The 25326-nt window shown below is 43.5% G+C and overlaps 2 protein-coding genes and 1 long non-coding RNA gene across 5 annotated transcripts in view; 1 reads left to right on the top strand and 2 right to left on the bottom strand.

The window, feature by feature from the left end:
- On the bottom strand, positions 1-4164 carry BRK1 (BRICK1 subunit of SCAR/WAVE actin nucleating complex). 2 transcript variants are annotated; one of them, XM_084839562.1, is made up of 4 exons: positions 3998-4164; positions 3782-3864; positions 1943-2041; positions 1-675 (listed from the first exon to the last, which is right to left on the bottom strand). In XM_084839562.1, exons 1-4 carry the CDS (start codon positions 4113-4115, stop codon positions 649-651), a joined length of 327 nt encoding a protein of 108 aa, XP_084695688.1. In that variant the 5' UTR covers positions 4116-4164; the 3' UTR covers positions 1-648. The 2 variants fall into 2 exon arrangements, with proteins under 2 accessions (XP_084695688.1, XP_084695689.1); XM_084839563.1 differs by lacking the exon at positions 1943-2041.
- On the top strand, positions 3647-25326 carry LOC146354680 (uncharacterized). The gene is made up of 8 exons (XR_014788467.1): positions 3647-3898; positions 5894-5964; positions 10468-10632; positions 10891-10951; positions 20258-20346; positions 20561-20678; positions 20860-21173; positions 25119-25326. It is a non-coding gene; the product is annotated as an uncharacterized LOC146354680 (long non-coding RNA).
- FANCD2 (FA complementation group D2) overlaps positions 6491-25326 on the bottom strand; it is a 57220-nt gene continuing 38384 nt past the window's right edge. The window contains exons 30-44 of one of the 2 annotated variants that reach the window (XM_084839535.1): positions 23549-23665; positions 22214-22342; positions 21944-22062; positions 20553-20663; positions 20239-20366; positions 19611-19710; positions 18712-18834; positions 17174-17267; positions 15615-15686; positions 14214-14252; positions 13073-13147; positions 12411-12485; positions 11265-11411; positions 9597-9686; positions 6491-7985 (exon numbers count right to left, since the gene is read on the bottom strand). In XM_084839535.1, the coding sequence (XP_084695661.1) occupies positions 7908-7985; positions 9597-9686; positions 11265-11411; positions 12411-12485; positions 13073-13147; positions 14214-14252; positions 15615-15686; positions 17174-17267; positions 18712-18834; positions 19611-19710; positions 20239-20366; positions 20553-20663; positions 21944-22062; positions 22214-22342; positions 23549-23665 (1497 nt within the window). In that variant the 3' untranslated portion in view covers positions 6491-7907. The remainder of the gene's footprint in view (positions 7986-9596; positions 9687-11264; positions 11412-12410; positions 12486-13072; positions 13148-14213; positions 14253-15614; positions 15687-17173; positions 17268-18711; positions 18835-19610; positions 19711-20238; positions 20367-20552; positions 20664-21943; positions 22063-22213; positions 22343-23548; positions 23666-25326) is intronic. The other variant, XM_084839536.1, reaches the window with a different exon arrangement.

A 25326-nucleotide genomic window follows, 5' to 3' on the forward strand; every position in this document is an offset into this window, starting at 1 on the left:
TGTGAAGCAGAGGTGGTTTTATTGTTGAAACACAAATGGAAAAGACACCCCAAGTTACACCAGAGAATACAAAATACTTAGAAAACTGAGCCACTCCCTCCCTTGGCACATGATCTTCTCCCCCACCCCTCCTCCCGCCATACATACTGCACATTTATCCATCGGGCAACTGCAGCAAAATGGGTTACTTGATACCTTACAGCAACACAAGCTAGCTGCAGGATGCTTACTATGTATATTGAAACTGCTACTAAAGCGGCCCATTATGGACAGTCCCAACATCCTGATTTGTTTAGTTCCTTAAAAAAATAAAAATGAAATTGTGTTCCCAGAAACTAAGATTTGGTTCCGTACAGATCCTGTTGCTGCAAAGCAAGAGGGCTTTGCAAGTACATGGGGGAAAAAGGGCATGAATATACTTGTATAAAACCACACAATTAAACATGCTCATGTACAATTTAGCAGTTTCAGCTGGAATCACCCACACAAAGTCACAGGCTCCAAATGGGGGACGCAGCTTCCCAAAGGGCAGAAACAAGCATAACTCTCATCCATATTAAGAAATGAAGAATTTGATGTCTGATCATCAGCTTTGTAAACAGCTGCACATTCTTTTCCAGGCTGGCTCCCTGCCAGCCTCCGGCACACCTATGTCAGCGTTTCACCTTTTGTTACCTGCCAAGAGAAAGAAGAGAGCTTGCTTACCTTGGAACACAGTTTCTGGGGAAGGGGACGAGGAGACCTAATGTCTAAGAACATGCAAGGAATTGTATGGGTTACTTTGGGAAAACACCAGATACAGCAAGGGCTGTGTCTGGATTTGTGGTAAGGCTTCACAGGGGACTGGGAAAGATAGACCTTTCCCAAGGACACTTTTTCTGGTCCTGGCTTTCTGCTACTGTATCCACTGGGAAGCAAGAAATACTGATGTTCTAAGAAACATGGGCAAAACTTGGTCCATGACAGTTTCCAAGGAAAGGAATATGGGAACAGGAAAGACCTGACCACAGAGAACCTGTTTGGAGGGTGCTGCTGGACAGACCTTCTTATAAGAATCCAAACCTTCAGTAATTCTTGTGCATTTGCTTAAGGCTGCGATCCTATGCACACTTTCCAGGGAGTAAGTCCCATACTTCTGAGTAGACGTGTAGGGCTGCACTGTAAGCTACTCACTCAGAGGCGGTAACTGCTGCTCTAGGTAGGCGCATTCTGTTTTTGCTTTTTATCCTACTTCATGCATGCCTGGGGTGAGGAACAGCATCCTTTCCTGTTCCATTCTGTTGCTGGCCAAAACAGAATGTTGGCAGTGAGTGTGTGCATTTGCTGCCAACAGCCTCTTCTTCCACATAGGGTATATCAGCCATGCACAATAATGTCTTGTGGGTGAAATGTGGCAAGGCTAGGCAAGAGCTACACTCACAGTTAATTTAATACCCCATCCCAACAGCTTTTCAATCGGGGTGGGCAACTTGTGGCCCTCCAGATGTTTTTGCCTACAATCCCATCATCCATCAACACCGGCTAGCATTGATGCAAGTTGCAGGACAAAAATCTGGTGGGCCACAAGTTGCCCACTGCTACTTTAAACCATCACAGAGGCTGCTAAGAAAGGCACAACCCAATGCACCTAAAAATTACCAGAAAACACTAACAATGCATTCTGCTACTGTATCCACTGGGAAGCAAGAAACACTGATGTTCTAAGAAACATGGGCAAAACTTGGTCCGTGACAGTTTCCATGGGCCATTTGTGAAGAGTGTTTGGAAGCTTCAGCTACTGAAGAATGTGGATCCCAGGGTCCTATGAAGGGAACACAGAAATGCTCCCACTATCATGGGTTACACTAGTGCTCCCACATCTGAATGGACTGACTCATCTTTCAAGGACAATTTCAGGTAGTGGTTTCAAATCTCCACTGATAAAACTATGAGCTGTACATACCTTACAGAAGGGGTGGCCAGACTCGAGGCTTACGAGATTAACTTTGTTTTTCACTAGAACCCCGACGCTTACCAACCAGGGCCAGGTGCAAAACAGTGGCTGGGGAAGATGGACATAAGATTTGCAGAACAAGGTGCCTCAGAGCGCATACGCAGCCCAGGAATTTGTTTTCAGTCCCAGAACTGGAGCTTGCATACAAATCCACTACTGTTTTCTCCCAAGCCTTTTTGTCCAATTTGGGGGGGGGGGGAAGCTTTTTGTTGTAGATATTTGTAAACCTTTGGGAGTCAGAAACGCTTGCTGGTGTACCGCAAATCAGCTGGAGATTTACAAGGAGGTCCCAACCTACCTTCTGCCCACCACTGCCTTAGGATTTGCCTCCTTCCCTTATCCCAGTACTATCATTGAATTCATCCTCTCGGTGAGACCATCTTTATCCCAGAACGTGACAGACAGGTATGTGAGAAGGGCATTCTCAACAGCTCCTCCTGCCCCCCACCCCCATAATTAAACTCCTTTTCCTCACAGTCTAAGCTTCAGCATCTTCTGGAACAGCTGTAAGATGTGATCTTTGGGTGTTGTCTGTCAGGTGCTAGGGTTAAACCAGCAGAGTGGTGGGAACAATTTGATCTGATTTCTATTTTTTGAAGTGTATAATGGGTGGACTATATATCTGAACACACATAATAGTAACTGGCCCTAAGAGGATGTAAATATAAGCCAGTCATTGTCCCAATTGTAGCTAGAGAATCAGGGTGTTAGGATTAGGAACATACTCTTTCTGCAATCCAAAATGCTTCAGAACCCTAATACAAAGTGCTCAGTACAGGATCTAGAGCTATCCTTTGTGTGGCAGCACAGCCGAAGTCCAATATATTCCACAACATTCTGACACAGTTTCTCTTCCTCAGCTTACTGGGAAAATGCTCACCTAGCTAATTTGTGAAAATCTACAATGGTGAAAATTGAAAGTAATTGAAGACATAAGCAGTATAAGGCGAAAGGAGACATAAAGATGAACACATCCTCCTTGATGGTAAGGGCATTTGAGTCAAGGTATTTGTTCTATGAATGTGCCCATCTTCTAAAGAAATGGCAAACCAACGTGGGAGACTTGGGGACAAATCCAACATAAGTTCTACTTGGAGTAGACCCATCAAAATGAATTGTTAGTCATGACTAACTTCAATCACATTAATTTCAGTGGGTATACTCTAAGTAGGACTTAGATGGATTTTACACTTGCTATTCTTCAGGAAAAGGGTATGTAGTGTTAGCGCAGGAGAAGTATCGATATGTTATACAGCGTGCACACATCGAGAAAGATCAAAGTGTCTTCTGGTGCCTTAAAACCTAACATACTGTAGTGCACGCTTTTCTGGGCCAGAGCCCAATTTGCCCAATGAATCAGGCTCCGGCCAACGAAAACCTGTGTCACAACATCTGTATTAATTTTAAAGCATACCTTTCCCCTGACATGCTAGCTTTCCATGTACAGACAGCTTTAAAAAAACTTATACACGTGTGTGTGTGTTGGGGAAGGAGCTATTCAAGCACACAATAGCCCCGTGGAGCCTGACGTGATGCAGCTCAAGCGCTGTCATTTGATCCTGCTCAATCTAAAGGTGCGGCGAGGGGGCATTAAGCCCAGCCCCCGTGAGTCAAGGAGTCCACAAAAGAAAAAGGTGGCCCGCGTGCGTCAGTAGCACCCCGCGGAGCAAGGCTGGGGGGCCGCGCTGCCGACAAGCGGAGTGGGGAAGGGAAGGGAAGGGTGTGTGGGGGTCGTGGGGTCCCCCTAGCAGCCTCTCTCACGGGACGCAGACAAGGGAGAAGCCTCACCCGGGCCTCGATGTACTCGATCCGCCTCTCCAGCGCCGTCAGCTTCTCATTGAGCGTGGCCAGGCGGGAGCGGCAGGACATATCTGCAAGGGGCGTGGGGAGAAGAAGGAGAAAGAGGTGAGGGGGCGGGAGGGTCCCCGGCCAGCCCCCCCCCCGGTGGATATCGACCCCCCGCCCTCAGAGGAAAGAGGCCAGGGCGGCGCCGGCAGCCCGTACCGAAGGAGTTGAGGAAGTCGGCGATCTTCTTGATGGAGCTGGTGATCACTTCGATGTACTCGCGGTTGGCCCAGTCCTGATGGATCTCGCGCTGCACCGGGTCCTCTTGCACCGACATGACCGCCAGCTGGGAGCAGCCCCCAACCCGTAAAGCGCCGCGCCTGCGCACACCGCCCTGCCAGCCTCCCAGGGTGGCCCCTTCGCTCGCAGGCCGAGCACCGCGCCTGCGCTCCCCTTTTCGGCCCCCCCCCCCGAGCCTGCGCGGCACTGCTGCGTTATGGCGTCGGCACCGCTATTGGCTGCCGAGGCTCGCTTGAGGGACGGAGACGCGTTAGGTGCGGCTCGTGGCGCTGACGTCGTGCGACGGGAGGGGGTGCCTGCCTCTCCCGTCTTGCAGTCGGCGCTGCTTAGCGCGCAGGGGCGGCGATAATCGATTTAGGGCGCGACCCTATGGGTGTTTAGGCAGAAGTCCTACAACTCCCAGCATGCCCCAGCTAGCCATGCTGGCTGGGGGATGCTGGGAGTTGTAGGACTTTTTTTTCCTGTCTAAACATCCATAAGATTGTGCCTTTAAATTTTTTTTTTTTAAAAATGCTTTAATTCCAAACGAACTACAGATGGCTTTAAAAGAGCCAGTGTTTATTGAGTACAGCTTTCCCTAATCTGCTGCTCTCCAGATGGGTTGAAACTACAGTTCCCATCATTGTAGTCCAAGACAGCTGGACGACACCAAGTTTGGGAAGGCTGATCAAGGCTGATTCAGAAGGGTAGCTGATGGAGTATTAATCAGTTGCCTCTAAAACAAGTCTATCATAAAGACAACTGATTATGGTGTAACAGTAGTGGACAAGAGTCCTCTTCATCAGATTTATGAACTTACACGCACAGGTATAGTGGGGAATGGTAAACAGTGGGGTCAAATTGCCATGCCATGCAAAAATTGTGCCTATGTTTATTTACAGTATTTTTATCCCAGTCCTCAGCCCAAGAAAGATACCTGATGCAGCTTTCCATCAATCCAATGAAGACAACAGTCCCTGCCCGCAGGCTTATAAAACACAAGGAAAACGGATGTGGAGGGAAGAGGAAAAACTTAAGTAGGCTGTCAGCAGGGCTGGTGAAATGGCCCTGCTTCCCCACCTCTCATCTCTAGTGGGGTGGGGAGTCCAAAGGGAGCAGGCCCCGATGTTCCCTTTGCCTGCTTCTGCCTCCCTCCTTCTTTCCCACAGAGCAAGTTGTGTGTAAAGTTTAAATGTATACAAGATAAGCACAGTGATAATTTATAATAGCAGTACTTTGTGAAACAGAACAAAGCAGATAATTGTGTTAACATCTATAAGTGAAGAGGAAACCATTGTCTATATTCAAGCCTAAGTAAATAGAATGAAATGTCTTGGTAAGTTCTAATGCAGCAAGTTCACACTGTAGTTTGTTGCAGGTCTGGTTCCTATGTTTGTATTTCTGTTATGTGGCCTCTTGATGAGTAGCTCTTTTAGATTAAGGGGCTGTGGATGCCTATAAACAAAGACAGGTCTATCACCCAAAGCCTGTAAGAGGGAAATATTGTCCCAGAGGAATGCAATTTTTATGCTTATTCTTATGCTTTTTAAACTTATACTTTTTAAAAATCTCAACTCAGTTTCAAATATATTCATGCTGCTTAACTTGATCATTTAAGAAAAGGGCTGAGGACATTTCCTAATATTGTTTAATACTTGGGCTATAATATTTTTTCATGTTGTGGCTGTCCAAATATTCTTCTTTTCCATAGCTCTGAAGTTATATATGCAAATGCTAGTACAACTGCTGGACCAGTTGCATGCCATTTTTACACTGTGGAGTTGATTCTTCTTTGGGCTTAAATAAAGCTTATGACACACATATCCTTTCCCTCAGAGCTACTGTGAGATAGGAAACTTCCATCCACCTGCCACGAAGCACTAAAAGCTGAAGCAATTAAGGTTTAGGTAAGAGCCAAAGGGACTTTCAGGGTAGGATTGCCTGGGAGGGGAGTAGGCTTGCCCATATGTAAAATTACTACCTTGTCATAGACTAATACAAATCCCAGTGAGACCTCTGCAATATGGAAAGAGTTAAAAGTGAGAGATAACACCCCCCCCCCCAATTAATGGAACTTTGTGCGTGTTCATATCCTACCCACCTTTTTTCAAGCTCTGGAAAGCTACTTGCATGTGGCATAAAATAGAGCTCATGGCAGCATTTGCAAGACTGGAGAAATGAAATGAAGAATGCTTGTTTCTGTGAATTAACTGATGGTGGGTGTGCTAATGAATAGGGAGGTAAATCCCAATGGGTTGGGAGAGAGAAATGCTGGTAAGTTTTTCAAAGGTATGTTTTCTATCTTACCTCTCATATTTGCAGTCACTGCAGTGGTATTAAAGGTGTGACATGGCAAAGAGGTGCTACTGTGGAATGCAATTTGCACATACAGGCACACAACCTCAAAGCATTAAAAAAGAATAAAGGCAGCCAGGCAATTTAAGACAGAGTACATTTTTTCAATGTGTGTAGACATGATGATGCTATGCAACTCAACCAATACGACAATGCAAAGTTTTAATGCTTATAGGCTGCATGCCACATCAGTCTTGAATGTGCAGGGGGTGGGTGGGAGAGGAATAGAAATAAAAACCGAAGATGCAATAAATTTCCAGATATGCCATTAGTGACTCCATAGAACTGTATAGATTTGACAATGCACATAGCAATGGTAGACTTTCCCACTTTATTTAATATATTTGTGACTAAAACCCCAAAGATATGAATATATATTCCTTACATCTAGCACAAACCCCACAAACTACAACACTCTATTTGTGCAAACTAGCACTGGAATCTTGTAATGAACAGAAGTAGGTAATAGAAATGAACATTTTAGCTCATGTTCCCAAATAAATGGTTTACAGAAGAATATTTTAAAGCAGGACATTTCATCCTAAAAGTGCATACATACAAAAGCCACAATCCAAGTCAGAGTTGGGCACACTTCAGCCCATTAATTTCAAGAGTCTGCTTTTAAACACACAAGTCTGCTTTGGATTGTGGTCAAAAATAAAAGTGCCATTGATTGAAATATAAAGGGACCTGTGTTAGGGGTGGAAATTAGGACTTGGTTTTATTCTGAGAGCCATTGTTCCAATCCTACCAAAATGGGATACAGACAAACAAAACTTTATTTAACAGTCCCAAAGTACACTTGTTCAGAACTTTCAACACCACTTTAACTTGATGCTTGTTTTTAAGCTTTAAATTCATCCCAGTTCAGCAAACATTACACTTAATTGGTGCTTGCTTGGGATCTCAAGTTAAGTATGAGCAGCAGTTTCTCAACTGTCATGTTGGGGTGTTTTCTGCTGCCAACAGAAGGCCAACGTAACACCATCTCCCAGTAAAGACCAGAGCCATAGGAATTCTTAAATGTGGCTGGGCTTCACACAAAATATATTCTGTTAATTAAAGATAATTAAAGGGCAAAAAGCTTCTGGCAACCCTGTACCCTAAATCTCTTAAAAACAACTTCTTATTGTCCCAAGTTTTTTTAAAGTTTTGTTTTTAGATATCATGGGGTAGTGGAGAAAGGTTAGGTGTGGATAGGGAGCAAGACATATGATGTAGGAAAAGGAAGATGGATTCGGAGGCAAGGGGTGGGGGAAAGTGCTTAATGTTTTGTTTTTCAAGATGAAAACTGCTCTAGAGATGAAGAGTTGAATATTTAAAGACAATCAAATCACACTCTCTAAAGTTCAGGCTATAATTCACCCTCCTTAAGCACTGCCTGGACACAACTTACAAACTCATCAGAGCACAAAGGTTTCAACACATATGGTCTCATCAACTTTGTTTCATCTTACAAGTTCCATGAAGAGTTAATCCAGCAATATAATCCATTCTAATCAGAGCTGTCTTCATCACTGTCTTTAGGATCCATCCTACCTTCACTCTCTGAATCTTCCTCCTCCTTTTCCTCCTGGGGTAAGAAGATATATATTTCAAGCAATTAAGATTAGGGGAAATAGAGCATATACACCAGTTTGCACAATCAAAATAAGTCACTGTGGTTTAACTATGGGTGATTGGAGGGTTGCTTCCCCCTTCAGCAAGGCATGCTGCCCAGGTTTGGAAAACACGACAAACCACGTGTGGGGATGATTATGGAAATTGTGCCCAGCAGACACCACAATTTAAAAAAGTCACCATGGCTTATTTTGATTGTGCAAACCAGGTCAATTGATTCATCAGCTTTTCTAAAATATTGCCATACAAACTGGCTGGGCCATGCTGTTGACTTGAATTTAAATTGTAGCTGGAAAAGCATTTTAGCACTCATTAAAATTATGGGAAAAAACAGGGTTATAAAATAGTGTCTGCAGTAAAGATGATAGTGAACGTATGTTAGGTTGGGATAGGTTCAACTGCTTGATATGTCCATGTCAAAGCCATGCCTCTTAAAAAAAATAACAGTAGGGCTAAGGGCACCTACACCTGTGGGGATTGCACTACTCTTCCATCCGTCTCAAGAAAACTGACTTTCTGTGGTAGGAAAAAAGTCAGAAGCAGCACCAGGAAACATGGGAGGATTACAAATGGATGACATTTAATTTTTGTGAACCGCCCAGAGAGCTTCTGCTATTGGGCGGTATAGAAATGAAATAAATAAATGTAGAACCTCTGTAAAATGTGAGTGAACGAGGCATTGCAATGCCACACGAAACACCTAGTGTGGAAGCAGCCTTGGATAAGGAACTTTCCAGCGAGTCCCTAAGTGTTGGGATTCAAGCAGTGAAAGGAGTTGTTCCTGGTTAGCAGGAACATTTTAAAGCCTGTCTGAAGAAGTTGCTGTATTGACAGTTAAGGCAGCTCCTTAGCAACTGCTAGTACACACTGCTAGATTCTGCTTTTTTAGGAGTCACAACTGAAGGCCTCCCTTACTGTGAAGGGTTTGCCCAAATCTGCAAAACTGCTCATCTTGGCAGAAAGTTCACGTGATTTTTGCACAGGGCAAATCAGACGCACAAAGAAGAGAGGCAAGAAGCAGCAGTGGTCTAAGTAGTCACTGCTTCTCTCTCCCTGTCCACCTGTTTGCTGGATCCTTTTCCAAATCAAAGTGAATTAATAAGCAGTGCCAACAGCCAAAAGTCCCAAACACAGAGCAAGACTGTATGGGAGATTTTGCTAGGCAACAGGATCAATTACTCTTTAAGACAATTACTATACCTGGGATTCTTAAAACAGATGGGGTGAAAGAGCTGGAATTTGGTCACACATTCATATCTTTGTTAGTTCTTCCCACCCAACAGAGAAAGGTGGAATTGTTGCCTTTCCAAGAAAGGAATCGCCTGCCTGTGTCCATATGTTAGCTGACCCCCACCTAGATGCTGCGTTTCATTTTGTGAAAAAGGTGTTAGTGTGAGTACAGCAGCAGCACTTTGATTCTAGGCTGCAGTGCTCAGGTTACAACTGCAGTAAAGACATCTTACAGTTTTGCATTCGCTGATCATCCTGCCCTCACCCAAGTGCAGGGTACAACAGATGCTTTAAAAACACCACCACAGCAGGTACTCTGCTTTTAGAGAAATACCTCTACAGGATCCTCTCTTTGGAGCAGGGAAACCTCCTCCTCCTCCTCCATCTCACTTGCTTGGGATGCCTGTGAGAGGATCTCTTCTCCCTAGAATGGACACAATAAACCTCAGAAATGGAACTCGGGAGTCCCCATGATACATATGCACAATGGTGTGAGGAGCTGTTCAGTGATCCCACTTACAAAGACCTTCAGCACAAGTTGCTCTGCATTTCAGCCTGACAAAGGGCTGGATGCACCTGATCTCGTAAGTTAAGCAAGGGCAGCCCTGGTTAGTGCTTGGATGGGAGACTGCCTGGGAATCAGGCTTCTTGCACTGAGCAGGAGGTTGGACTCGATGGTCCTGTAGGCCCCTTCCAGCCCTATGATTCTATGAAACACAAGGGACAATTTACGCCAGTGCTGGAGCTAATAATTTCCCTCCCATTGCTTGCACTTTTATAAAAAAGCCCCCCTCCCACTGCCTCTCTTCTGCCCTGATGGAATTGCACTGGGAGTGCTTAGGATATGTCAGAGTACTCTGAATCAGGAGGTGGGATTGCCCTGTTAAAGCCCTATACAATGTAGGATTAGGATACTTGAAAGACTGCCTTTTCATATGAACCCATCCATGTATTAAGATTTTCTGCAGAGGCTACCCTGTCAGCATCTAATATGTGCTTGACTAGGATGCAGGAGAGGGCCCTTTTGGTGGCTGCATCTAGGCTCTGGAACTCCCTACCTACTATCTCTCTCCCCCTCCTATGACCTTATGCTGCTCTTTGAAGACCTTCCTTTTTAGACAGGCATTCGTTAATTTTTGCTCTCCTGGCATATAAATCTCTGATTTTAAAGCTATTTTACCTGCTGTCTCTGCCTTCTTTTTTAGCTGTTACTACTTATTACTGTAGGACAGGAAGGCCTGGCGTGCTGTGGTCCATGGGGTCACGAAGAGTCGGACACGACTGAACAACAACAACAACTTATTACTGATTTGTCTCTTGTTGCATTTTAATGCTCTGTTGTGAGCTGTCCTGAACATTCTATTGGAAAGGTAGGATTTAAATATTTTTAAATAAACAAATAAGATTTGGGCTGAATTCTACTGCAGTCAGAGATACTATGGGTGAATTGCTCACTAGTTAATATGATGTAATTCCACTGAAGGGACTATTCAAGTTATCAGTAAACTGTTAGTACTGGCTTTCAGAAGAAAGTAATTTCCTGGAGCACAGAAGCATTTACAGTGTCTCCATGGAAATAATTTGAAAGTTATTCCATTGGTTAATAGCAACCTTTCTTTTTACTATAGAGAGAACGAAGAAAAATGCTATGACATCCTCTGCAGTCTGGATGAAACAGGAGGAGCCCAGGTCAGTACAACATACTGGTCATCTTGTGCAAACAATTTTAACTTTGGCACTTCTTCACTGCACAGAGCTTGCTTGTGATACTCCTTCAGCTTTTTAAAATGGCATCTGAGTAAAGCTGCAATCTTACGCATATTTAAATATTATTTATATGGGAATAGCTCTCACTGAATTCAGCAAGGCCTAATTCTGAGTCAATCTACATGGGTTGGGCTGCTAGTTTTCCAGTCCTTAACGTCCATTAAGATTATACCAAGCTCAGTCAATAAGCCATTTATGAGACACAAAGCAGTGCCTTCCATGGGCATATGCTCACCTGCAGGTCTCTATTTTTGAGGATGCCCACCCAGAAAGCCTCCTGGCAGTGATTGAGAGCCAGCATTGCTTTCACGCGGTATACAAATAGCTCAAGGGACTTCTTTAGTAGAGGCACATGGCTCGTGAGTCCTGTGTCTTGGCGAATCTACATGTGGAAGAAAAGCATACGATGAAGTTACCATTGACCCTTCTCTGTAGCCTTTACAGTACGTAATCAGTATTGTTCAGTATAAGGGGTACTGGATCTGAATATAGGAAATCTGGGTTCAAATCCTGTTTTACGAATGCACTGAGTGGCCTTCAGAAAGTTTTTGTGTCTCAGCCTCTGCTCTGCAGTCTACATGATGGGAATACTGATGTACTTGAGAATGGTTGTTCTGATAACTGAACAGTATAAGGATCATAACATGTACACTTAAAGTGCTATTGGAATTGTAACTGGTGGCAAACTTTGTCATTCCTCGGAGGGAGGCCTTCTCCCTCGCCTGCCCTGTTGACAACTCCAGAAGCAAAAGAAGAATGTTGAGGAACAACCTGTAGCAACAGGACTTAGCAGCAGGCCATCAAGGGGGTGGGGGCAAGGGTGGGTTCTGGATATTGCCATGCCATGACACCTACAGCCTTAAGTTGATCAGAGTTGAATAAATAATAATACTCATAATTAAAAAACAGCAGCAGCAGCAAAACACAGGTGACAACAGTTTAGCCTTACAACGTGTTATGCTGGCCTCTGAGACTGTTAGTCTGGCCCCCATTATTACGCATGGACAGGAACTGATATAGTACGAATGACTGGAGGACAATTTGGATGTTTCCAGCCCATAATTGTAACCCTAGCTCACTACAAATAAACTCTGAAATAGGAAGGGGAAAATAACTCGATAGGGAAAGAGGCCCAGTTTGCACGTAACAAGAAGCCACCATGGATGAATTTCCGCGTGGGGCTTCTTGCGGTGGCATGGCTGGCATTCTGAATATTCAAACCACGGCGGAGGGGTGGGCTTGTCACATGGCTTGTTGTTATGTGTGAACCTGGCAAGGGTGGGTTGTTGGGGTGATTGACAAACCAGGGCATTGAAACCAATGCAGATTAACCAGATTCAATGAATTCAAAAGACAACACCCTGTTTGTAGCTTTCTTTACCTTGGAATGGCCACACATGTGATGAAGTTGTCTGGTGCTCAGCTGCAAGGTTCTCAGCAAGCTCTGCACATCCTCCTGCAAACCCAAAGAAGATAATTTACAAGTCTGTTCAAATCTGCCACCTATTGGGTGACTGTAACTCAGGGTTCTATTTTTTTACTCAGTAAGTTATACTGAAACAGTTAGCATCCTGCTTCACGTATTTTGTTGTTGTTGTTGTTCAGTCGTGTCCGACTCTTCGTGACCCCACTAAACCCAGGCATGCCACTAAGTGCACACTAAAGGAGGAGTTGCAGTCCATCTTGACTCTCTGACAAGTGTATATGTAATACACATATATTTGCCATATGCTGACCTTAAAACGTCTTACATGTACACCTAAAAAAAGGAACGTGGGAAGTAGCCCTTGAATGGGGTACTGTCCAATCATGGCCCCATGCTCTGGGTCTTGGCAGATTAGGAAGAAAGTGCCGCTAAGACAAATATTTGTTCCATGCTCGCACTGTTCAGTTCTTGGATCTACTCCGTTTTACCTAATGTTTTCTCCCCATTTCTGCTGTGGCTTCATGCACACGGAGCCATTGTACTCCATGCTCAGAAGGGCAGCCATGTCAGTCCATTCCCACAGCAATGAAAAGACAGCCCTGTCCCTGGTTTCTTACCCTGTGCTTTTTAAAGCTGCAGTCCAGGAGGGGCATGCCAAGCTTCAGGAATGTTTCCACGAACAGACGACCATACTGCCAAGGAAAAAGGTGGAAAATGTGGCCATTTCTGACAAAAATCAGTATGTGGTCTATGAAGAAGCCCTGAGGCATGATTCAAAGAGGTCAAGCACACGCAATGCGTTAGTTCAAATTTCACACAATCAAATAAACACTTCCTTAGAGAAGAGTTTATATCTGTTATTTTCCCCTTAATTTTGATTAATCCAGCTCTGTCAGAATAGAAATAAGCATTCAGAGGATATTTGTTGATGTAAAACAAATTTAAATCAGTTTCATACCATTTTAACTACCATTGACCCTCCAAACAATATTGGAAACTGTAGTTTCATGAGGATGCTGAGAATTCTGTTCAAGATCTCTGGCCTTACTCTTGGAACCAACAGATCTAATTAAAAGATCTGTCTGCCACGAACTTTATCTCCAGTAGCTCGAATACTTGGGCAGAAAGGAGACCGCTTGGGTGGGTTAAGCCACTTGACAGTAATTTCAGGCATTGACATGATGCTTCCTCATATATACACCAGGATCACATAACGAGAGCCTCTCACTGAATGATGTGCCATGCTCTCTGCCTTGCCATTATAGCTACTGACAACCAGTGCAGAGTCAGACTGAAGCCATGGAGTGGAAACTGGTGGAAATCCTAGATTGGCTGGGGTGTTTTGGCACTGAAAGAGAGTATCTTTGGGGAAGCCAAATGTTTGAACTGCCTCTAGCTTTTGACAGCAGCAGTTTAACCTGGAACAGCTCTGGCACGATATATAAATAAATAAAACCCACAGCAATCAACAACAGCAAGGGCAACAACAACTAGGGAAGCATGAGCCTCTCAGCACAGCACAGTGGCTGCCGTTGTAAGGCTATGATTTCCAGCTCTGTCCTGGGGAATGCTGTGGTGAACAGGTCCCCCAGAAATTACATAGACGTGGACAAGCTGTGAATGGGTTACACAGTGTGGGATCATCACACACACAGCTGCTGACTACTGTGAAGAGGCTGGTGTAACGGCAGTAAAAACAAATCTCTACTCCAAGAATGTTCTGAATTTCCTGTCTTGTATAATGCAACCTTCACTCACCTTCAGGCAAGCACTGAGCACAGGCCTACTGTCAAATACCTGTTGAAAGAGAGAGGGAGCAGAAGTCCAGTGCATGAATGATGAGAAATTAGAACGGCTAGTTAAAGTAACTCTCCTCCTGAGAAGCTGGTACTATGCTCCCTTCCCAGTCATTACATTGGTACTGTTTAACTTCTTGGGCTGGAAGCTAATAGTGTTATCACAAGTTTTATGCTACCCAGTTATCTTCCTTTGTGGGACACATAGATGGCACAAAGCCCCACTTTCTTCTCCCATATAGGCCAGCCACAATATTCTTTCTTTACTTGAACTGGTGTCAGCGTGTTAAAAGAAAGGCACCCGTGCCAGATCAATTGTATGCAGGATAGGATGTAGGTGGATGCCATCCTCCAAAAATTACCTTGACGGTCATTTGCAATGTCAGATATCACTTCTCAGTACGAGTTGGGCTGCTTTTGGGAAACTGTCACAGCCGTGAAGGCAATTAACTGATCTGGACATACTATATACCAAACTGAAGGTACAAGCTGTGCTACTGAACATTTAATAGCAGTGGAAGTCTATTTTAGACAGGTGAAGTGCTATAAAAACTCAAGTGACAAAACATCAGAAAAACATGCATTATTTTATCACAAGACATGTACATGAAAATTATACTACAACAAAGGAATCTGAAATGCCATGCTAAAGTCCAGTTCTGTGGCTACAAACCACATTTTTCTTTATGTCCATTAGACAATGATTAGGAAAGAACTGGTTTGTATCAAAATGCAAGTAGAGGAGATTTATATGGGCAGGGAATAGGGATGGGAGTCTTAAGAAGAGACTAGAAGCTAAGGTATGCAAAGGGATCCCACCCTGCCAGACTACCAGAAACCCACCCAGGTTCCCTTAATTTTCAGACTTTTCCCAGTTCCTCTGCAATTATGAAACCTAGACACTTGCTTATAAAAGTTGTTGAGGTTTCTCCTCAAGCAAATTAAAGGCCATGTGCTGAACTGCATAGCTACTGCAGCCATTTTTCAGAAAATGTCTCTCAAAAGTGAAAGGGTTGGGTTTGTTGGCCTTAGAGAAAGGACATATACTATCAAGCATCTAGAATAGTGTAAAACAAGACAAATCAGAATATCAGATTTGCCCTTTCCTATTAAAACAAGATGTAATGCAACAGAATGTAATAGAAAATGTAATAGAAAAATGATGCAGTTCAATGTAATAGAAAAAAGATGAATTCAGAATAGAAAGAAACTTTCAACACATTACACTAAGCCCCTGAGGCAGCTTACAAGTGTCAAAAGCCAGCATAGTTAACTCTATGGCATCCACTGTGTAAGAATTATTGCAAATATTAGCCTGTCATGATTTCATAAAAAAGAAGAGATTAATATGATGGCTGCTCACTTTGACTAGGTTAACAAGGATGTGGAAATCCCGCACAGCCACGTTCCAGTGTAGCAACATCTCTAGCTGGACCTGTAGAGCCAATAGAAAACCCTTAGTTGGGCATCATTCTGCTGTTTTCAGAGATAGGGCCTGTTCACACATAACAGTGGCAAACCATGGGCTATTGTGCTACTACCATTTTGAATATGCAACCTCCAATTGGAGCTTATTTCGATCACTATGACCCAGTTTGCACATCATGGTGGCAAATCGTGGGTTAATTAATCTACAATTTGCTGTGGTGCATGCTGGGCACGTTCTGCAGCCTTTTTGAATATTCAACCCCCGGTTGCTACGTGATGTCCAAACCTGGACACTATAGGTTAATTGTGGGTTAAACTACTAAAATTATGAAAACTATGTAAATATTGTCATGCTTAGAGCAGATGGACTGAAATTAATGGGACTTAATTTAGTCCCATTGATTTCAATGGGTCTGCAGTAAGCATGACAAAATCTGGTTCCAACACAGTATTTATGTACATTTGTGGAATCTGAATGTTTGATTCTGAAGCCTATTGGAGCTTGATTCTGAAGCTTACTTGATTCTGGAGGTTACTGGAGAATTCATGACAGCAAATGCTTTCACTTTGATCCCATTAAAGTCAACAACAGCACAGCTTCCAGTGCTCTTAACAGCCAATTCACAGTTCATCTTTTAAACCCAGATACAAAAAGTACCCGAGTTTAAATGGCAACATACACATACACTGACTTGGTTTGTACACATCATCAAAAGCTATGGTTTAGCACTTGTTACATGAATGAGCTTAAGTGAGCTTTGGCTTATGGGCATCCCCCTTCCCTCTCCTCCACTGTTGTGGCTATGAGGAGATTGGAAACTTTTGCTTCAATTAACGACAGTTTGACATTAGAGTTTAGATGCAAGCTGTTGTTTAGTCTTGACTGTGGTTTACTGAAACAAGCCAGCCTCAGAAACCAAGGTTTGAAATTTGCTTGTTTCACTAAACCGTACCTAAGAATAACCAGTTTGTCTTGGTTCAGAATAACACTAAACTGTGGTTAGTTAAAAATGGAAATGAAAGCTTCTGCTCTCCTTACAGCCATGCCGAAGGAAGAGAGAGGAGCGGGGAGTGAGCTTGCTCAAAGCTTGTCCAGGCTCATTCATGTAACACTAATTCATAGGATAGTGATACTTTTGAATGAGGCCATGGTCAATTATGAGTGACACATTTGCACGACTGGGGTTTCCCTACAATAAACACACAGTTGATGTCTTGATCTTTTCCCAATAGCCATTTTCATGTTATTGTATTTAAATGCAAGGTATGTACATGCGTGCCCTTTCCAATTGATGATGCTACATGTGTACCTTACCCTTCAAAATCAGGTAGCTTTGGTACTTATTTTTCTAAAATTTGTGAATCAGCTCCAAATTTCAGGACTGGAGCATGTGATGAGAGTGGACACACTATCTCCAAGCTGTGACATTTTCATGCTTTTTCTCAGCATGCAGATTTCATGCCAGAAACCTTAGATATATTCTGCCAACTTACCTGGCTGGAATCTGATGGTCTCCCAGCAGAAATGCTTCTCACCGAGCTCTCTAGCTGAGCCATCATCACTCGAAAGAACATGGGAAAAGTTTGCCTGGTGAAAAAGAGAGGGGTAAAAGAAAAGCAAAATTCACCCTATTGTGGGTTAATGCTCAGCATTTTGTGGCATTATTCCTCTCTGAAGCATTTATGTATCCTTTATATGTAATGGCTGCCCTCCCAAGATGAGTTATTTCTGGAGAATGGTTCAATGGAAAAGATCTCAAAGTGGCTATTGTAAAAAATAAATAAATCCAAAGGTAACTTTAAAGACACAATCGAGCTGTGTGGTATTATGATGAGGACAATAAGCTAAGAGTGAAAATCATGGAGGAAAACCTGTATTTGCTGCAACTGACCACTGTGAGGCTAGGAGCGCAACCCTATGCATATTTAGATAGAAAAAAGTCCTACAAATGCCAGCATTCCCCAGCCAGCCATGCTGCCTGTTGTAGGACTTCTTTTCTGTCTAAACATGCATAGGATTGCACCCTAACTGTCTTTTTTGCAATGGTGTGTTAAGAGTCAGCGATGGAAATCTTGTCAAGAACAGCCTAAATTTTCCAGTATTCCTACACTTTCATGTCTTCAGTTTACAGTAAAATATTTAGGACAAGGACTGGGTTTATAAGCCATTGATAGACTTATAAACCTAGTTAAGATGTACATTGGCAGTCATATCTGTTAATGCAAGAACTAGGACATATTGGTCAAGGATCTCAAGAGCCTGGTATATGCACCTAAGGCACTTCTGTGTATGAACAGCGGGGTCGCCCATTTTCCCTTCTGACCCCAGCCCCTTGGTCACATCAAATGCCATTCCAGAGGATCCACTGACCTTCAGCAGTAGCTTTTGGAATGGGGATGTGAAAAGCTATGACAGGACTGAGGCTCACGGAAACCCCCAGTGCACTTTGGATCTCAGCCATAGTGTTAATTTGGAATTAAAACTGCTTTCAGCCCATTTGGAGACATGTTGAACTAACTACTACCAAGTTTCTCGGAGCCACAGTGACTCATCAGTATATGGTTAGGTTAAGAGTTCAAGTCTTATGAGAATAAAGCCATACTGCAAGTATTCTATATCAAATCTGGTGTGTGTTTGTTTTTTCCCCAGTAATTACAATGGCCAACTTCACAGCCCTAAAGTGTTCAATATATGAAGGCACAATGTATGAAGGCAATATATGTAAGCACAGATACCAAAGGTGTCCTTGGGAGGTATGTCCTGTGGTCAGGACTTCAATGCCCTAAAAAGTACCCTGTCCTTCTGCCGATACCTTAATCCTCCAAACCCATGGGTCCTTCCTTGCCGCTTCAGGAAATATTTTGAATTCTGCAAGGATGCAAACAATGCATCCTTAATTTTTTTGAAAGCTACTTATGTAATTTAACACTGGAATACAAAGTGGGCTTCTTCCGTACAGAATGTGACTTGGGGGAAGGCAAAGTAAAGTATACCCCTAACTGTAAATAGCTCCACTAATAGATTTCATTACCTGGTCAATGTAGGGTAAGTGGAAGAGTATCCATCTTTAGAAGAACGAATCAGCTCTGGAATCCCAATGCTGGAAATGTCTTCTATAGCTTTCAACACATTATCTGCGTGCTCCATATAGATGCTGTGTGGAACAATTGTTCACAAAAATTATAGAGTTCCATATGGCATTAGAAAGCCTATTTTAAGACTTTTCTCTATATTAGATTTGGCTTGATATATTGGGAAAGCATAGAAGGTAATGTTTTCCCCTTACTCCATCAACGTTCATAATTATATACGTCGCTCAATTACAATCTCAGCTGAATTACAAACCATGATTCCATTAAATACTTCTCCTTTCCCTGGTGGTGTATAAATAGTTCCTCACTGAGCTCCTATATTTCCCATAGTGTTTGTTCAGGATGAAGTGTGAGAAAAGAGGACAAAATGACACCACAGGATACACTGGATTGGAGCTATGGTAGTACACTGGCTTCAGGAACTCAAATGTACTTTCGAAGCTCACATTCCAGCTAGAAAAAGGAATATTCCTTTAACAAATATTGGGATGAGAAAGAAGGGCCATTCATCCATTTAACTTGTAAAGAGCTGGAGACTACACAGTATTGGCTGCTGGTAACAGAGAAAGAAGTTAAAAAGAAACATAATATGAGACTATCAAAAAATGAGGCATCCATCACATTTCCCATGCTGTTAGGGATGCAGAGTAAGGAAATAGGATAGCAGAATGATGCTGCAGAATAGAGGAGTTCCAGGTTTTAAACAATCTCAGTGGCTGGCAATGAGCAATTTTCAATGCGCATACCTTCAAATGAAATGAATTAGCAGCTGTATAGTGGCCTTTTTGTGGCAGTGGAGATGACTTTGAAAAGAAGGAAGGCACAAGCCCATCCTTACCAGAAGAGGGTGTGGAGAGCATCATTAAACTGGGTGCCCTTCTGACGACCTCCATTGGGCTGCACCCAAGATTGGCAGAGGAAATGTTTTGTGATGGAAGCTGTGAAAGAAGGAAGGAACGAAGGCATGCTTTTTTTTCATTATTCAGGGCACACAACTGTCCAGTATGTGTTGTTTTCAATGTCTGAATAGATTACATGTTCCAAGCGCAATGTGATTTTGTGCCAACTTTAAATACACATTTCTTGCATTCTGCTGGGGGCCCAAAATGCACTAGGTACTGGGCCCACAGCAGCTGCAGACCCATAATCCTATAATTACTTGTCAAGGGTCGAAGTCAGGTTGTGACCCATATTTTGGGAAAACTTGAGCCTTGCCTATTTTCAGAGAACATCCAGTCAGGCTGCAATGCTATACATGTTTAGAAAGAAAAAAGTTCTACAACTCCCAGCATTCCCCAGCCCCCATAAATTAAATCTTCTGACATTCTGTTTCTTGAAAGCATAGTTTGCCTTCTTCAATATGTTTGCTGATAGCGATGCTACATAGCTCTCAAAACTGCAAAGGATTTCTACAAATTAAAGCTATGCAATACAACAACAAAAAAAGCAATGTCTGTACACATTACCAATTTCATTGTTTTTCAGGTTGACCACAGATTTTTCAGCAATGACAAGCAGAAGCTGCGTAAGACTCAACGCACAGTAAATAGTGGGAACACTGTGCTGGAAGTTCAGTAAGTACTGGAAACTCTGACTGTAGGGTACATGGGAAAGAAAAGGCAGTTGTCTGTGTGAAAATAGCATTGCTGGTATTTTGGCAGGCATAACAGACATAAAGTTCAGTTTCTCCTACCCAGTCCCATAGTCTGTTTATGAATCTCTCCTTTTACTTTTATCCCCTTTTGGAAAAGTGTCCGAGTATCTTCTTTTTTTATCTTACCTGAGCAGTTCCTCAAGAGGGAGCTCTCTCTCCCCTGGCTTCAGCCTGTGCGCAAGAACACAGAGACCTGATTTCAGCAAGCTATGGTTTTCGTGTTGAGAAAATCCACTCCTGAGAAAAGAAAAGGCAAGAATCACCTTTTGCTATAATGCCTAGTTAGCATGGGAAAGACAAAGATGAGAATTCTGCAAGTTTGTATGTCTTTCGTGCAAAGAATGCTAGCTAAAACTCATCTTGGGTCTCATCTCTAAAGGACCATAAGCTCTGGTTGCACAGGTGGCTAGCCCACGTTTGCTTACTTTTACAGATTAAGGCCAGGGTCCCCAGCATGGTGCCTGGAGGCACCAATGTACCTGTGGACACTTCCCATGGCACCCTCCAGCCTCCCCGCCCCGCATGATTTTTTTTGTTTTTAAGATGACGACGACAATGATGATTTTGTAACTGGGGGGCTGGTGTGTTGCAAAGCAATGTGCTGGGCTCAAGCACCACCTTCATTTCCAAGAATGACTCTGGGCCCCATGTGGACCCCAGAAAATAAAAAGTGTGGATGTCTGGAGCTCAGCACTTCATCTGGAAGCATGCCCAGCCTCCCAGAAAAAGGAAAAAGGTGGTCTGAAGGTAAGGGGGAGCATCCTTGAAGGCTAGGGGGTGGGACACCATCTTGGGAGGCTAGAGGGGATGGCAGGGAGTGAAGGATCTTTTGCCTGTGCTGTGTGTGTGTCTTTTGCCTGAGTTGGGGGGAGGAGGCTTGGTGTGGTGTGTTTTAGCTGGCTTGCTTGCTTTGGTGTGGTGTGGTGTGTGTTTTGCACATGTTTGTGGTTTTGTGTGTGTGTTCTTTCTCTGAGTATCATCAGTTTGCCTTCTGTGAAATAGATATTTCGGGGGTAAATATGTGATTTGGCATTTGGGGCCCAGATACCACCTCTGCTCAGGCCAAGTTTCTTGATCTGAGCCTCATCAGTTTGTCTCCTAGAAAATGGGTGTTGGAGCAGAAAACTGTGGTTTCAGAGGAGTGGTTTTGTGTTTTGGAGCTCAGACCACACCTTTGCCTTATACTTAGGTTCTTGGGCATATTACTTTTCTTTTAGCATCACCAGTTTGTCTTTGGGAAATGGGTGTTTTGTGAATGGGCAACCGCACCCCTATGGCAGCCATTTTGTTAGAGCACCCACAGCACTCTCTCAAAATTCCAAATGTGCCCACTAACCCAGAAAGGTTGGGGACCCTAAAGCACAAAGGACTTGTGATATGGCTCTATGACAAAGACCCATTAGAGCAGTCTATTGCTGAGCATATGCCATAGGTGATTTGCTTAAAGGAAAAATGAGAGCCTATTATAAGAGTGTTGCTTTACCCTCACCCATATATTTGTAATTCCACACACTTACCAAGCAAACAGACGGTGACAGACTTGCAGTAACCGCTGGTAACAGGATGACATTAGCTGGTGTTCCTGAATGTTGACCCCTGGCCCATCGACCACACCATGGTTCTCTGCAGTCAGTGCCTTAAGAGAAAAACAAGCTATTAAGTAAAAAGCGGCTATGTGTTACATCATGGCCCAGCTACTTCACAGAACACTAATGATGAAAACAAACACCTGACATTTATAAAGGGCACATCGCATGCTGATGTAGAGAAACAATTTGCTTTCTCACCTGGAAGTAGTTGTGCATATTTTCCATGTGATTGCACAGTGGCTTTAAGAGGTCAACAGCATACTCAATCACTTCTTGAGATGTTCTTTGACAAAGATGTGAGAATCCAACATTTCTGTTTCCTTTTCCCTGTAGGAAATCCAAGGGTTTCCCCCCAAACTGCTTAATAGTTCAAAGTTATTTTTATGCAGCAGCCACACTTTAGCATAGGTGAAAGGCGTTCTAATGGTGGATGTTCAGCAAACATAAAATGTTTAAAATATAGACTGGATACAGGATAGGGCCGATGCCAAGGAAAAGCTGCGCACATCATTGGGTCACTTTCTGAAGAGCACAAACTTGGAAAAATATGGTGTGGGCTCCCTCCCCTTCTTGCATGCTCTGATTAGCCACCTGAATTTCTAGTTTGATCAAATCATAGTTTGCCAATTCAGATGTAATGGCAAACCATGGTTTCTTAAACCAGGAAAGCTGTAGAGAGAATCAGAGTGCACAAGGGAAGGAGGAATGGGTAGGAGAGCGTGCATAAGGTTTGGCGTTACAGGTTAACTGAACGGTGTTAGGCTTTTTTATGGAGCGTTCCTGAGTCGTTACTTCAAAGCAGAAATGGTGAGCACACAGCTTGTGTACTGCTGTCATCCCTGAAATTCCTGGGTTAAACAACCCAGAAATTGCCACTGTGATGTGTAAATAGTCATCCACTCAGTAGTGTGGGGCAATTATAAACATCACATTCCCAGAATACCAAAATGATGCTACTAACTCCATCCTTCCTACCAAAAAGGTTTTACAAAAGTTGCTGCACTGGCAAGATTATGTAGCAGAGCCCTCATTATCCATAATATCTCATTCACTTTAATCTGCTTTTTATTTATAATTACTTAGTGCCCCGAATGTCTCCCAATGTCAGCAGAATGCTATGGAAAAAAGCTCCCATGTATTCAAACCATCAAATATGCAGACAATTCAGATGTCACCAGGCCCCTCCAATTTACTGAAGGTCTTTGTTTTTCCTAAGATAACTGAGCCACAAACAACTTAAAAACATTCCAAAGACAAAGGAAATCAGAGTTACAGAGGGTGAAGGGTATGAAGGAGTTGTGCATCATAGAAAAGGAACAAGATAATTCACTAGAGTCATCCTGTGCTTTCCAGTGACCTCAGTCTCACACTACCCATGGATTCAAGCTGGCTATGGGCTTGAAAGTCCTTACAAATCTGTGCACCGCTAGAATCCCCTGCTTCTTCCTTTTACGGACTCTTTGTTTAGATGAATTCCTTCTTTTCATCTCTCTACTTAGAGACACAGTGCCTTGTTCCTTCTTTTGTACATACCTTTAAGAAAGGGGCTCTCTTTGCAGGGGCTGGTATCAACATACATTCCAGCTTTCGGCACAGATCTTCCAAAAGGAACAGGAGCTCAGCTGGCCCCATCTGCACTATCTCACGGGTCTAATATTTTAAAGGAAGAACATAAAAGTCAAATGCTAATCTCTGTAAGAGGAAGTATTAAAAGATCTTCGTACATTTAGACATGGCGACTAAGGTGCTGCTCCAGGGGATAGCGGGATAGAATGAGACTGCTGTTGTGTATTATTTCAACAGGCCCAGCTGACTACATGGAGGGTAGGCAGGTATACTGACGTTACAGTACAGCAGCAACTAGGTCATACTGCGACACACACTATTAGTCTTGTTGCAAATGCAGATGAGTTCTTTCATCAGCAGCTTGTTCCCAATAAGCCAAACAGTCTTCAAAAGAGGCCAGCCAGCCAACAGAGCTCAGGATCCTGCATAAAGCTTGTAGATCAACATAATCATCACCCAGAATCGAGGCTAAGTTTGAAACAGGGAACTGGGTGCATAGAAAGGATATTCAGAGATATCCACTTGAGAATTGTAGACATACCAGCAGGCTATCTTCAACACTGAGGGGAACCCTACAAGGCATGCCCAAGGCTGGGACCTCCCCACTCTACTGATACTGATGGTTAGAGGCTCCATGCCTAATCCTATGAGTCAGGGCAGTTTCCTTCCTTCATTTCCTAAGATTCACTGGCCACAGTCAAAGTTCTGATTTCAACTTGGGGAGCTTAGACTTAAAGATGGGGGGTGGGGGCAGTTTAGCCACTTGATGCAACTTTTGCATGTTGAAAAGCAAGGTGGGTTGTCATCCCAGCCTACAAGTGAGGGTACATGCCTATTATGTGAGCCCAGTGGAGAAGAAGCAGAGGAGCAAGACTGATCCGTCATTCCAGTAACACCGGAGGATAACCCAGGCCCCAGCATCATGACTAGGCCTGAGCCACAGGCCAAGCCCAGCAGATGAGAGGCTCAGGAGCCTGAGATCCATGCACCTGCAACCTTCCCCCCTGGAAGTGACCCCCTCCACACCAGGGTCTCGCATCCCCAGATCACCCAATCAACACACCTGGAGGGACTTGTAAGAGAGGAGGAGGGGAAGGAGTGGTGTTATGCTTCAAGCCAAAAGACTGTTCTTCAAGGTCTTCCATCCCTCATGGAAGGTGTGGAGCCTGGGAGGGAGGCTCTGCCCTGGGAGCATAGAGTACTGTTCCATCTACACTAGGACTTTATCAGAGCACTTGGAGCTTGCAGTCTACCATTGTGTCCCCTGCAGTATTTGTCAAGACCAAGACAGGGCAGGAACCAGAAGACACTTAGCTCAGATCCAAGAGCCAGCAATGGGAAATAGAGGGAACAGCAGCATCCTCCAGGAGGATTTCCCCAGAATTTTGAAATAACAGTGATGGCAAAGGAGGTGATTCTGGGTCTGCATCTCCTTTATTAGGTAACTTTGCCTAAGGGGCCAGGTCAATACAGAAAAACAGAAGCTCTTTATAGTAGCAGCACTTGCCACTGTCCTCCCGTCTCTTTTTAATTCTAGGTGCTGCACAGCTGACAACTAGCAAGCAATCAATGGGTAATGGATGTAAATACATCCCTACTGGTGTGCATTAGCTCATGGAGTGCCTCCTACATCAAAGAATAGCCTCCTGTTATTGCTTAAGTCTCCAACGGTTAACCCAGCTGTTGCCTAGAATTAGTTATTTCTCTTATACGCATTAAAAATAAACAAATCCTTCACCATCCTC

This window comes from Heloderma suspectum, chromosome 2 (assembly GCF_057233095.1).
Source record: "Heloderma suspectum isolate Gila_16-S chromosome 2, 16-S_ref, whole genome shotgun sequence".
In the NCBI taxonomy this organism is placed as follows: domain Eukaryota; kingdom Metazoa; phylum Chordata; class Lepidosauria; order Squamata; family Helodermatidae; genus Heloderma; species Heloderma suspectum.

What these genes read in the sequence shown, in the direction of transcription:
- BRK1 (XM_084839562.1), bottom strand. Translation starts at nt 4,115, where the DNA reads ATGTCGGTGCAAGAGGACCCGGTGCAGCGCGAGATCCATCAGGACTGG. An exon ending in CGACTTCCTCAACTCCTTCG is followed by an intron (nt 3,865 to 3,997) that starts GTACGGGCTGCC and finishes CGCCCCTTGCAG; the next exon opens with ATATGTCCTGCCGCTCCCGC. An exon ending in CTGGCCACCCCTTCTGTAAG is followed by an intron (nt 676 to 1,942) that starts GTATGTACAGCT and finishes TTCTCTTGGCAG; the next exon opens with GTAACAAAAGGTGAAACGCT.